This window comes from Balaenoptera ricei, chromosome 16 (genome assembly GCF_028023285.1).
Source record: "Balaenoptera ricei isolate mBalRic1 chromosome 16, mBalRic1.hap2, whole genome shotgun sequence".
Lineage (NCBI taxonomy): Eukaryota > Metazoa > Chordata > Mammalia > Artiodactyla > Balaenopteridae > Balaenoptera > Balaenoptera ricei.
In genome coordinates, this window is record NC_082654.1 from 33,324,173 (window position 1) to 33,337,931 (window position 13,759).

General features: G+C 38.9%; 1 protein-coding gene across 3 annotated transcripts in view; it reads left to right on the plus strand.

The window, feature by feature from the left end:
- The first annotated feature begins 283 nt into the window (after nt 1–283).
- Nucleotides 284–13,759, plus strand: part of NOC3L (NOC3 like DNA replication regulator) — a 41,818-nt gene continuing 28,342 nt past the window's right edge. For 2 of the 3 annotated variants that reach the window (XM_059900492.1, XM_059900491.1), the window contains exons 1-8: nt 284–416; nt 1,405–1,612; nt 4,958–5,090; nt 5,845–6,002; nt 6,590–6,643; nt 8,468–8,598; nt 11,426–11,587; nt 12,349–12,442. In XM_059900492.1, the coding sequence (XP_059756475.1) occupies nt 408–416; nt 1,405–1,612; nt 4,958–5,090; nt 5,845–6,002; nt 6,590–6,643; nt 8,468–8,598; nt 11,426–11,587; nt 12,349–12,442 (949 nt within the window). In that variant the 5' untranslated portion in view covers nt 284–407. The remainder of the gene's footprint in view (nt 417–1,404; nt 1,613–4,957; nt 5,091–5,844; nt 6,003–6,589; nt 6,644–8,467; nt 8,599–11,425; nt 11,588–12,348; nt 12,443–13,759) is intronic. The other variant, XM_059900493.1, reaches the window with a different exon arrangement.

Consider the following 13,759-nt stretch of genomic DNA (forward strand, 5'->3'; position numbering starts at 1 on the left):
TGATTGAAAAAATCAAGTCCTCTCGTTCTGAGGGGAGAAGCCCGATTTCCTGAAGAATTTGAAAGAAACAGGGCAGGAGTCAAAGATTCAGAGACCCTGTAAAGTGAACCCCACCCGAGGACCATTCACCTTTGGCGATTCGCTGTTCTGTGCGTGCTCATGCGCGTGCACGCCGGGGCGCCGCCGGCCCAGGGACGCGAGAACGTCACCGCGAAAGGGCGCGTGCCCGCTCCTGTCTACGGAAGTCCCGCCCCCATTTCCGGCGGCGGAGGGTGGGAAGGGGCTAGGGGCAGCTTCCGGCTAGAGCAGTGTCGCTGGTTTCGCACGTGTGTTTCACCTTCGGGATTCCTGGATTACCCCTGCCCCTGGTGAATTTGTTGGGCCTGGGTTCCCCTGCAGATTTAAGGATGAAGGTGGTAAGTGTCCTTAGAAGCCCGATCCCCGCGGCTTATGGCCCCTTTGGCTCACAGAGTCGCTCCCTGGTGTAGCCTTTCTGCGGCCCTTGTATGCGGGGCGGTGGCCTAGATTAGGGGGGTCCCTCCTGGCTCTAAGCGCTGTCAGCTTCCCCGCCCTTAGACCTGGCTCCTTTTTCATCGCCCGCTGTGCGCGCTTGGCTTCAAGGGACCGCACTGAGACTAGCACGGAGTCTTGAGTTCATACATAGGATGTCAGATTTGAAGGGTTCTACAAGACCATTTTCTGAACCCGTTATTTCACAGATGAGAAGCAGGGTCCTGCCTTCAATGAGCTTATGAGTTGTGGGACCTGAGATAAGTCCATTTTTTTCTTCCTAAAGGGTAGGAAGTAGAAAAGCGAGTAATTTCTGAGTGAGAGGTCACCAGCAAGAGAGTTGTAATCCACATACCCGAATTCAGTTTTGCTTTCCTTAATTTAAGGGTGTTTGACAAATCACATAAACTCTTTCAGCCGTAGCTTCCCCAATAATATGAGGATAACAGCTGTCGCTACTTAACTAGGCTGTTGGAGGTAATATGTTAGAGCACTTTGTAAACAGTAAAGTGATATGTAAACGTCAGTTATTGCGAAAGACAGCCAGCGTTTTGCTCTTAGTATGCCAAACTACAGGCGTTAAGCTAGCTTTGAATAACCGTTTACCACTAGCTTGGTGGTTCTTCACCTTTTTTGGAGTCTTAGACTCCTTTGAACAGCTGTGGATTCTGGTCACAGGAAGACCCTCCCGTTGAATAACTGATGGTTTAGTGCCATTCTGTAGGATTAATGCCATAGTGTGGTTTTAGCTCTTATATCCAAGACCCATGGCTGTGAGACATTAAAATTGTGGAATTGGTCTAATGAAATTTTATAATCAATTCTCTTTAACCTGATTTTAAAAATAATTTAAATTTCTGGGTATGCAGTGCTTCTTCTGTTGTTGTTTTCTAGAGAAGAAATAAAAAACAGGTCCCAAGCTTTCGGAAGTTGCTAAAAACTAGTAAAGTCAAACTTGAAAACAAGCTAAAAAACAAACAATTTAAACAACAAAGCACTCTCAAGAAGTACCGAAAAGAACAGAGGAAACTAAGGCAAGCTGTAAAAGATGCTGTGTCTAAGAAACCTATTCCATTGGAGGACCCAAAGGAAAAACGACCAGGTAATTGTGAAAACATTCATGTGCTCCAGTTTCCATTGATTTGTTTTAAAATGTTCTTCATGGAATAACTTTGCTTTCTAGTAATCACTCTTCTTGTTCTCAGGTCTTCCTAAGAGTAGGTAAGGATCGTAGTCCTATATGCTTTATCACAATTAGTATGAGAAGACATTTCAGTACAGTATTCACAGTGAGAAAGAGCTAGCCTCTCCTTTCAGTTTGTCTAGAAAGCAGATCTGAAGATACTATACATACTTGGGAAAACAGACTGAGAGTAGCAATGTAAATAATTGTTGGGCATGTCAGTGCTGCCACTTTGCCATTCACTGGCAGTTAGCTAAGGTAAGAACATTGCTTTTCTCTAGTGCATTCTTCACAGTGTTGCTAAGTTTCACTTAGTTTTCTAAACTTCTGGCTTTCTTTTCACTTGGAAACTTGGAGTGAAATTGAGCTGTAATTGTCAGGGTTATTCTTTTGTAAACCTGTTCAAAAACTCCCAAGTACTCAAAAAACAAGTAAGGAATATGACCATTTTGAGTTAGACCAGTTTTTCTACAGAGTTACTCGTATTTTCAGGGAATTCATATTTGGCTATGTCTGACTATTCATTCTTCCCATGCCCATCTCATTCTCTTGTCCTGACCTATTTAGTTTGATCCCTTGGCAACACGTTATCGTGATGTATAAAAGGTCATGGGACTGGAAGTCAGAAAACTTGAACTTTTAATTTTGTTGCTTACTAGCACTGTGGCCTTAGTCCATCACTTAATCTCCAGGTACTTCATCTATAAAAAAAAAATGCATTGGTTGAGTTAGATGTTTTTAAAGATCTATCTAAATTTCAGAAGAATTTAAAAAGCATGATGTGTTAGTAATTACATTTTAAAAATAGAAGCAAAAGATTTCTTCATTCTTATATGTTGAGCATCTAAATGAAGTCTCTCAGGCAGTTGGGTATAAGAGTATAATGTTCAAGTGAAAGATCTGGGTTAGAGAGAATAGTTTTGGGGATTATCAGCATGTAGATGGTAATCAAAGTCTTAGGCTTGGGTAAAATCACCATGGAGACTGTGTAACATGAAAATAAGAGAACCTAAAACAGAATTTTAAGGAACCCCAGCATTTAAGAACTGGGTGGAGGAACCTGTAATGTGGTTTGAGGAGGAGCCAGAGAATTAGGAAGAAAACTTGAATTGTACAGTGTCTTAGAAATCAAAAGAAGTGTGTTTCAAGAAAGAAGGAAACTCTTTATGTTCTAACATGAAATAGTCTATAAAATAAATTTTTATTTTAAAAAACAAGAAGAAAAGTAGTGTGTAGTGGAGCTTTCACCCACATGAAATTACAGGTTATCACCACATGTAAGATAGGCTTACAGCAGTTGAGTAAAAAATAGTATGTACTCATAGACTCATATGTGAACTATCAGGAAGAATTAAAAAAAAAAAAAAGAAAGAAAGAAAGAAATGGACTTTCCTTTGACCCAACAATCCCACTGCTAGGAATTCATCCTATGATTATTTGAAAAAAAATTTCCAAGAGTATATATGCCCAAGCATATTCATTGCAATGCTGTTAATAATAGCAAAAAAAAAAAAAAGAAAGATCACCATCAAAAACCGAAGATAATCAAAATGTCCATCAACAAGGAATTGTTGTAATAAATGATATAAATGTACACAGTACTATACAGCTGTTAAGACTGAGGTAGAGGGGACTTCCCTGGTGATCCAACGGTTGGGACTCTGTGCTCCCAATGCAGGGGGCCTGGGTTCGACCCTTGGGCGGGGAACTAGATCCCACATGCCGCAACTAAGAGCCCACATGCCGCAACTAAGACCCAGTGCAACCAAATAAATGAATGAATGAATGAATGAGGTAGAGCCATATGCTAGCTATATGATCTACAAGATCTATGCAGCAAATGATATAATTATTATCACTTCCTCCTTTTTTTTTTTTTTTTTAGCAGTTGCATATTTTTGTCTTATATGTAAATTTAACCGGTTTAAAATGTATTTTAAATTTTGGCAAGATATTGATGTGTTGCTTGCTGGAAGATGACCATCTTAAAATGGTAAGATGAAGAAATTAATAGATTGGAGAGGTTGAAGATGCAGGGGAGAGGGGGCTTCAATGGTACAACAAGGCAAGAGAAGGCAAGAGTTTTTGGGATCCAGAGCACAGGAGGAGAGGTGTCTCTTCCAATGTTATGGGATGGAAAAAGGAAAAGGTGGATGCAAATGCTGTTGAATTCATCATGGGAAACTGAAGGAGTTTCTAGCTTATAGCTTTTCTTAGGGACATAGGAAGCTAGGTCCTCTGATGATTATGAAGTGAGGTGGGTGATGGGGTTAGAAGTGTGATAAAGGTAGGAGATTTGAAAAGATACTCTTGGGAAGAGAGAAAGTTGACCAGGGAAATAAACTAATTGCTGGTCAGTTTTGAGCATTGGCAGGCTCATCTGTGCAGCATGTACGTTTACATAGCTATGCTTAGGAGAGTTAGTAGAGTTAGGAACAATTATAAGTTCCATTAGGAAAGATGCTAAGATTGTCTTGTTCATGGTTGGATCCTCAGCACTTAGAACAGTGCTTGGTACTTAGTGGACATTCATTTTTTACTACAAAAAAAAGAGAAAGAAACAGAGAAAGAGAACGAGGGACAGAGAGAGAAATTAGAATGATCTGTAGTTGGAGTTTTGTTTGATGTGAGTGCCTAAAATGTTGAAGAGAAAGTAATTGAGGATATTGACAAGGCAGTGTTTGAAGTGATAACCATGCAATCTAAGTGACGAAGTAAAGATAGAACACATTGGTAGATAGAAAGTAGAGTGGCCAAAGGATTAATTGAATGTCTGTATATTTGGTCAAGAAGTGTAGTAGTGGAAGTAACTGAATGAGAGCTAGAAAGACAAAAGGTTCTGGTCAGAGAGTGGAGTCAGCACCAAGGTTTGGGATGTGGCCCTTGGAGGGGGTGGCTGAAGTGGAATGGAAGTGAAAGTCTTTGGAGATCAGACAGACTAAGGGGCTAAGTCATTGATTGGCTCTCAGATGCTCTGAAGGACATCGCAGAATGTGTGGACACATTTATTTTTTGGTTGTTACAGTGACCTAAGAATGCTCCTGACATTTAGATTTCAGGGGTCAGAGATGCTGGTATTTGGCCTAGCCCAGGACACCCAAGTACAACAAAGAATTGTCCTGCCCAGCGTGTCAGTAGTGCTCCCGTTTAGAAACATTGGGCTAAGGTGTTAGTAAAGCACACGCTTTTCCTATCATAGACACAGAAATGCAGCGTTCTACATTCCTAATACTTGTTTCTGATTTTTTGTTGTTGTTGGAACAGGTAAAAGGATTGAGAGGGAAGAGGAAGAAGAGGAGGAAGCCCTTCCTTTAGATATGATGGATGAAGATGACTTACAGTTAATGAAGGATTTAGGGCAAAGAGCATCTTTTCTAACGAGAGATCTTTCTTCTAGGTAATACTTCATTTAGATTATAGTCATTCGCATCCTTTCAGTGCTAAAAACTTGGTTCTGAATTTTACTTAGGTGGTTAGTGCAAGATGCTGCTCATCTCTGAACACAGTGTTTACAAAGAGTAAACCCTATTCAGTCTATTTCCTAAATAAGGTTAGTTCATACATAAAACAAGCTGATCTTATTTAGTGTATATCTTTATTTCTTTTGAGTCTGAATAGTGAAGTGGAGTGAATGGGTGAAGTATGCTGTTCTCTGTTTGAGGCAGAGCAGTCCCGAGTTCTTTATGGCCGTGTTACCCATGTCTCAGTCCTTGTTACCCTATTAGGTACATGTTATTCCCTTTTACAGAGAGGAGACTAATGCTTTCCCATTGTCATAAGTAGTGGATCTGAAATTTAAACTTAGATACTTCTAAGTCCAAAGTCCATGCTATGTTGTGACAGTTTTGGGGAAAGTAAAATAGCATGATGTCACCCTTGGCTCTGTGGAATATTCTTCAAAGAAAAATCTGCTGTAACTTTCACCTTTATTTTGCCTCTAAAGGGAAAACTAAGTGTAGCCATAGTTTGAGTCTTTATGGTTGGCTATACAGTTCATTTATTCATTTACTATACAAATGCCTGGTCTAGATGCTAATATCTATATGCCTATTAAAGGTTTGGTTAGTGGTTTATTTTTCTGTGCTTTTAAAATGATAGGTCTCTAGGTTATTTTTTTAATATATTAAAACTAAATTTTTTTTTTCCTGCAGTGAGCCTGTTCACGCCAGGAAGCGGAAGCATGAGCATGTTATAGATAAATATGAAAAAATACCAAGAACTCTGCAAACTGCACCAGAGAAGGAACTGATTCACTTACTTCCTATTAAAGATAAAAGTGGTATAATCCCACAGACCAGAGAGAAACCAGGTGATCAGCCCATGTATTAGTTAAAATTTTAGTTCCTTACTAATAATCACGTTCAAAATTTTTTCATTCAAAATTTATTTTATTTTGACTTTTACCTGTATTACAAAAGGGGATAGCTACAGTTAGTCATAGAGCAAACTTGATGATTTTGGCCGGAAATACAGATGATTATCTCAGGTGCCCATTGTACTATGAGTACAGCTGAAGCCACAAGGTTAAGGTGATTCTTTTCAGAGTATTTCATTCTGTTGTTTCTAAAATTAGAGCATATTAGTCATCCTTTTGTAGCCTTTTTTTCCTTACATGTATTTTTTGTGAAAAAAAACACACACAAAAGTCTAGAAATGAAAGATGTGAAGTTATGTGGTATATCACCAAAAACATACCCATAAAACTACCATCCGGGCAAGAAAGAAGTACTGCCAGCACCCAGAAACTTCCCTATACTTCCCTAAATCACTAATTGCTCCCTCCTGACAAAAGTAACTATTTTCCTGAGTTTTAAGGTAGTCACTTCCCTGGTTTTCCTTGTGGTTTTACCACTTATGTATATTATCACATTTTTAATATGCATATTTTCCATATAGTTATTGACAGTAACCAAGATGAAGAGGATCAAGAAGAGATGGAACCTGAAGAAGGTAATGGGATGCATCTTTCTAGTTACTAAATTGTTATTTGAGAATTACATTTTTTTACTTAATAGTGCATTAATTTTACATAAAGTCTGGAATGTGCATTTTGGAGTACTGGTCATTTCAAGGTCATTTTGAACATTTTCCCACATTTTGAAAGTCTTACCTTGTGTAATTTGAGTCTTTTAAAAAAAAAAATAAATAAATACATTTATTTATTTATTTATTTTTGGCTGCGTTGGGTCTTCGTTGCTGCACACAGGTTTTCTCTAGTTGCGGCGAGCGGGGGCTACTCTTCGTTGTGCGCGGGCTTCTCATTGCAGTGGCTTCTCTCGTTGTGGAGCATGGGCTCTAGGCGCGCAGGCTTCAGTAGTTGTGGCATGTGGGCTCAGTAGTTGTGGCTTGTGGGCTCTAGAGTGCAGGCTCAGTAGCTGTGGCGCACGGACTTAGTTGCTCTGCGGCATGTGGGATCTTCCCGGACCAGGGCTCAAACATGTGTCCCCTGCATTGGCAGGTGGATTCTCAACCACTGCACCACCAGGGAAGCCCTGTAATTTGATTCTTTGTTGCTTTTATTATGGAAAATTTTATTCAGTTATGTTTGTGATGTCTAGGTATGCATGAAGAATCTTATAAATTGTTACTGTTTTGAATTCTTTTTAATTGTAAATGAAGGACCTGACTACAAATAACTATTCACTTTTTAGCTTAAATTATAAAAATGATTCTGTGGTACAAAATTATTTTGGTTCTTTCTTAGAGCAATTATACTTTATGTATGTCTGCTTTACATAACTAAATGTGGGTTCTAATAGCTAGAACAGTTCTAATCAAAGTTAAACTGAAAGAACGTATTTTATTTGTTGAAACTATATTGGTTTGGAATTTGTGATAGAACAAGCCAGTTAAATTTTACTTTCTCTTAGCAAACCATATTAGTGTAAATGAGATTACAGGTCAACTGTTAACTGTTTTTAGGCATCCTTCATCAGCTCATTACAGATTATGCTTGTGTGTTTATTAAATCTAATTCCCTGTGAATTTCTTAAGGTGGATGTATTTTGTGTAGCTCAAAGGACTGTATAGAGTTGAAAACAAAGGAGCATGTACTTTTTAAAAAACTAAATGAGATTGCTCTTTCCCTTAATTAGTATGAATTATTGTGGGTTTATTAGCACAGTAGTTAAAAATGTGAACTCTTAAGTCAGACTGCCTGGGTTTGAATCCCATTTCTGCCAGGGATATGAGCTTAGGCAAGTTACTTTCTCTTTGCCACAGTTTATCTACAGAATTGGGCTAATGATAGTACTTGTCTCATGTGATTGTTGAGAGGGTGATATGTAGTAATCTTGGCCCATAGCAAGTGCTTGATAAAAGTTAGCTATCATGATTATTTGTTTTTTATAAATTTATTTATTTTATTTATTATTTTTGGCTGCTATGGGTCTTTGTTGCTATGTGCGGGCTTTTTCTAGTTGCAGGGAGCGGGGGCTACTTTTCGTTGCGGTGCATGGGCTTCTCATCGTGGTGGCTTCTCTTGTTGCGGAGTACAGGCTCTAGGCGCGTGGGCTCGGTAGTTGTGGCTCGTGGGCTCTAGAGCACAGGCTCAGTAGTTGTGGCGCATGGACTTAGTTGCTCTGCAGCACGTGGGATCTTCCTGGATCAGGGCTCGAACCCGTGTCCCCTCCATTGACAGGCGGGTTCTTAACCACTGCACCACCAGGGAAGTCCTGATTATTTGTTACTACAAGAAAATTATTTTATTAATTAAGGTTCTTGGATACTTGTAAATAAAGACATGTTTAAGAGGGGAAACCTAATCTGTTTCAGAGATCATTGAAGAACCCATTGAAGAGCTGACATTAGAAGAACATTTAATTGAGAGGAAGAAGAAACTACAGGAGAAGAAAATGCGTATCGCAGCCTTGGCATCTGCCATATTATCAGATCCAGAAAGTAATGTAAGTATAATTAATTTCCTTAGGCTTTTCATATTATATGGTGTAACAGTCTAATCTTTTTTTTTTTTTTTTTTATGGCTGTGTTGGGTCTTCGTTTCTGTGCAAGGGCTTTCTCTAGTTGCGGCAAGCGGGTGCCACTCTTCATTGCGGTGCGCGGGCCTCTCATCATCACGGCCTCTCTTGTTGCGGAGCACAGGCTCCAGACGCGCAGGCTCAGTAATTGTGGCTCACGGGCCTAGTCGCCCCGCGGCATGTGGGATCTTCCCAGACCAGGGCTCGAACCCATGTCCCCTGCATTGGCAGGCAGACTCTCAACCACTGTGCCACCAGGGAAGCCCCTGATCTTTTAATATTCTCTTGTTAGCTATATGCACACACAGAAAGGAAGATCATTAACAAAATGTAGTAACCGAGTTAGAATAAGAGTACACAGGACCTTAGCCTAATCCAAATCTGTAGTCTTAGAAAAGTTACTTAAACATTCTGAGTCTTACTTTCTTCATCTCTGAATGAAGATATTGGACTTAATGTTGTAACTCTAAAAGTGGTTAAGTGTAAAAATTAACAGTACTAGGGAGGAGGAACCAACTTGCAAATTGCTTGACTGATCTATAGAGTTATTAAGGAAGGTGTTACACAAAAGCCAATGAGATTAGTTCAGGAATACTTGTAAGTGGAAAAAAAATTTTTTTTAAATTTATTTACTTATTTATTTATTTTTGGCTGCGTTGGGTCTTTGTTGATGTGTGTGGACTTTCTCTAGCTGCAGCGAGTGGGGACTACTCTTCATTGCGGTGTGCAGGCTTCTCATTACGGTGGCTTCTCTTGTTGCAGAGCACGGGCTCTAGGCGCGCGGGCTTCAGTAGTTGTGGCACATGGGCTCAGTAGCTCCGTGGCATGTGGGATCTTCCCAGACCAGGGCTCGAACCCTTGTCCCCTGCATTGGCAGGCGGATTCTTAACCACTGCGCCACCAGGGTAGTCTGGAAAAAGTCTATCTGGTTTAAATGAAGTAGACTGAAGAGTTACAATGAATTATCAGTGAACCATGGGCATGGGGGTAAAGGTGGTGATAGTTATAACATGTGGGCTCAAGAAACCTGAGGTTCAATCTTGGCTCTTTTAAGTACTATCTGTTAGACTTTGGGAAAGTCGTTTTACCCAAGCTCATTTTCTTCATCTCTAAAAAGAGGATGGTACTTTTTTTTTTTTTTGGCTGTGCTACGCAGCATGTGGGATCTTAATTCCCTGACCAGGGATCGAACCTGTGCCCCTGCAGTGCAAGTGTGGAGTCTTAACCACTGGACCGCCAGGGAAATCCAGATGGTACCTATTTTAAAACTGTTGTGAGGATTAAATGATAAAATATACATGAAGTCATTTAAGGGGTACTATTATTCTTTTTAGCTTGGTGTCCCCAGCATCCTACTGTGATGAGTATTTGTTTATTGAATGATAAAATAGATTATTTACATTTATAGAAAAAAAGTTCATATGGTATGCTTTGCTGTAGTACTTGTCCTTTTCTAATAAAGTGAGGGGAAAGGTCTGGAGCAGAATTGGGGAGGGGAATTTGGAATATTTCTCACCAGTATGATCTCATATAATCAGTATAAAACCGTAGAGACAAGAGCTATTGATCTCATTTTACAGTTGAAAAATTAAGGCTTACAAATTCAAGTTGTTTCATGTTTTAACAGCTACTAGATTGGAACCCAGGTCTTCTAACTCTGGATCCTCATGCTTATTTCATACAAGTTAGGGTTGCAAATAGGTGGTGGTATATTTGTCCTCTCACCACTATATGGCAAACATTTTTGACCAACCAGTGCATTCTCAAGATAGCAAAGCACTCCAGCAGGCAGTGGTAGTTCATCCAGTCAAGCACATTTGTTGAAATCAGTTTTTCACTTCTTCATCACATAATGCAAATGATCTTTATATGAGTCTTGTTGAAACTAAAGTTAATGTGGATACATTATATTTAATTCCTGATTAGTTCATGTATAGGTGATTAATATACTTGATTGATGTATGTAACATTTTAATATATTTCAAAAAGTGTTTTTAGGGAAATAGGACACACATGTTTTAGGAAAACCCAGTGCCATTTACAGCAACATGGATGGACCTAGAGATTATCAGACTAAGTGAAGTAAGTCAGACAGAGAAAGACAAATATATGACATCACTTATGTGTGGAATCTTAAAAAATGATACAAACTGACCTTATTTTAAAAATAGAAGTAGACTCAGTCATAGAAAACAAACTTATGGTTACCAAAGGGGAAAGGGGCAGGGGAGAGATAAATTAGGAATATGGAATTAACAGATATAGATTACTGTATATAAAGTAGATAAACAACATGGACCTGTATAGCACAGGGAACTATGTCAATATCTTGTAATAACCTATAATGAAAAAGAATCTGAAAAAGAATATATGTTTTTATATATATATATATAAAACAATCACTTTGCTGTACAACTGAAGCATTGTAAATCAACTATACTTCAGTTAAAAAAAGTAGCATCATAAATAAAAAGAAAACCCAATAAAAAAAGAATTTCTAAAAATAGGTAGATTAATAAATTTATACTTTTTAAAGTATATTTTTTCTAACTGCTTATTTAACAAAAATATGATGAACTTATAGCTTTAGTGATATATCTTTTGTAAATGTGAGCAGTGTCTGTAGTTGTGTGTGGCTGGACTAGACTGTGAGCCATTGTGTGAATTCCACTTATTGTGCCAGATGTGAGGCTGTTGTCTTTTGTTTATAATTGTCTTGCCATTTCTCTAGCCGTATGAGTTATTTCTTTAACAGATTAAAAAATTGAAAGAATTACGTTCCATGCTGATGGAACAGGATCCTGACGTGGCTGTTACTGTTCGAAAGTTGGTGATAGTTTCTCTGATGGAGTTATTTAAAGACATTACTCCTTCTTATAAAATACGACCCCTAACAGAGGCAGAAAAATCTACCAAGGTAATGCTGGATATAATTTTTTTTTTTAACATCTTTATTGGAGTATAATTGCTTTACAATGTTGTGTTAGTTTCTGCTGTATAACAGAATGAATCAGCTATATGCATACATATATCCCTATATCTCCTCCCTTTTGTGTCTTCCTCCCACCATCCCTATCCCACCCCTCTAGGTGGTCACAAAGCACTGAGCTGACCTCCCTGTGCTATGCAGCTGCTTTCCACTAGCTATCTATTTTACATTTGGTAGTGTGTATATGTCAGTGCTACTCTCTCACTTCATCCCAGCTTACCCTTCTCCCTCCCTGTGTCCTCAAGTCCATTCTCTACATCTGCATCTTTATTCCTGTCCTGTCCCTAGGTTCATCAGAACCATTTTTTTTTTAGATTCCATATATATGTGTTAGCATACGGTATTTGTTTTTCTCTTTCTGACTTACTTCACTCTGTATGACAGACTCTGGGTCCATCCACCTCACTACAAATAACTCAATTTTGTTTCTTCTTATGTCTGAATAGTATTCCATTGTATATATGTGCCACATCTTCTTTATCCATTCATCTGTTGATGGACACTTAGGTTGCTTCCATGTCCTGGCTATTGTAAATAGTAATGCTGGGTATAATTACTACACAAAATAAGCTGAAAATTTTGCATACCTAGAGATGGGAGAAATAGTGGGGACACTCATATTTTGTGCTAATTTAAAAATGGATTTCAGTATTTTGATTTAAGAAAATCATCTTTTTCGGTCCTTTTAGATCCGCAAAGAAACCCAAAAGTTAAGAGAATTTGAAGAAGGCCTGGTTAGCCAATATAAATTTTACTTGGAAAATCTGGAGCAAGTGGTTAAAGGTATATTAAAAATATCTTAAAAGTATGTAACACACTTAGCTTTAATCAGGAATGTGAATTCTATATTCTGCCCTGTGTGTTGAGAGTCATATAGTGTATGGTCAGGAGCAGAGTCTATAGAGTCAGACTTCCTGGGTTCAAATTCTGGTTCACCTCTTAATACCTAGGTGGTGGGCAAAGGACTTAATCTCTCTGTGCCTCAGTTTTTCCTGTCTATAAAATGGGAATAAGGATAGTACTTTACCTCATAGGATTGTTGTGAGTAGTGAATTAATTTATAGATATAAAGTAGAATTATAGTGCCTATACTAGGCACTGTGCTTTATCAGCTATCAGTAGTAGTATTATCGTTGCTGCAGTTCTTTACCTAGTAAGTAGTTGTATGTTTCTTGAATTCACGAATGGCTGGAATTTATTCTACTGTGTTTTTTTTTTTGAGGTTTTTTTTTTTAACATCTTTATTGGAGTATAATTGCTTTACAGTGTTGTGTTAGTTTCTGCTGTATAATAAAGTGAATCAGCTATATGCATACATATACCCCCATATCCCCTCCCTCTTGTGTCTCCCTCCCACCCTCCTTATCCCACCCCTCTAGGTGGTCGCAAAGGACCGAGCTGATCTCCCTGTGCCATGCAGCTGCTTCCCACTAGCTATCTGTTTTACATTTGGTAGATGAACTTAGGGGCAGGACAGGAATAAAGGCACAGACATAGAGAATGGACTTGAGGACAAGGGGAGGGGGAAGGGTAGGCTGGGACGAAGTGAGAGAGTAGCACTTACCTATATATTCTACTGGTTTTTATTTGAAGGGGGTAGTCAGGGGAGAAAGATAATGTGAACTGGTTGTAATGAGTGCCTTGAAAATGGACTTAACATTATCGGGATGATAAACTCTTCTATCAAACCCTGTTCTCTTTCTCTTCGTTCAGAAGAGGAAGGACATGGGAGACATTCAGGCATGAATGGGGAAGAGAGTTCATTGCCAAGGCGAGGTGCTTTCACCTGACTCAGTTGGGCTCCTTTACTCAGTGCTGGGTCTAAGGATCACCCAGCTGCTAGCTCAGCTGCAACAGAGCTACTTAATCTGTCGGCCCAGTAACGACATGGAGGTGGGGTGGGTGGCATGGGTATTGCTTCTGTGCTCTGGCATCCCGACTGGAACCTACATGCTAGCATTTATTTATTTACCTATTTATCTACCTGTCTGTCTATCTATTATAATGTCTTCAAGATTCATCTTGCTGTAGCATGTGTCAACATTATCTTCCCTTTTTAAGGCTGAATAATATCCCATTGTATGTATACACTGCATTTTG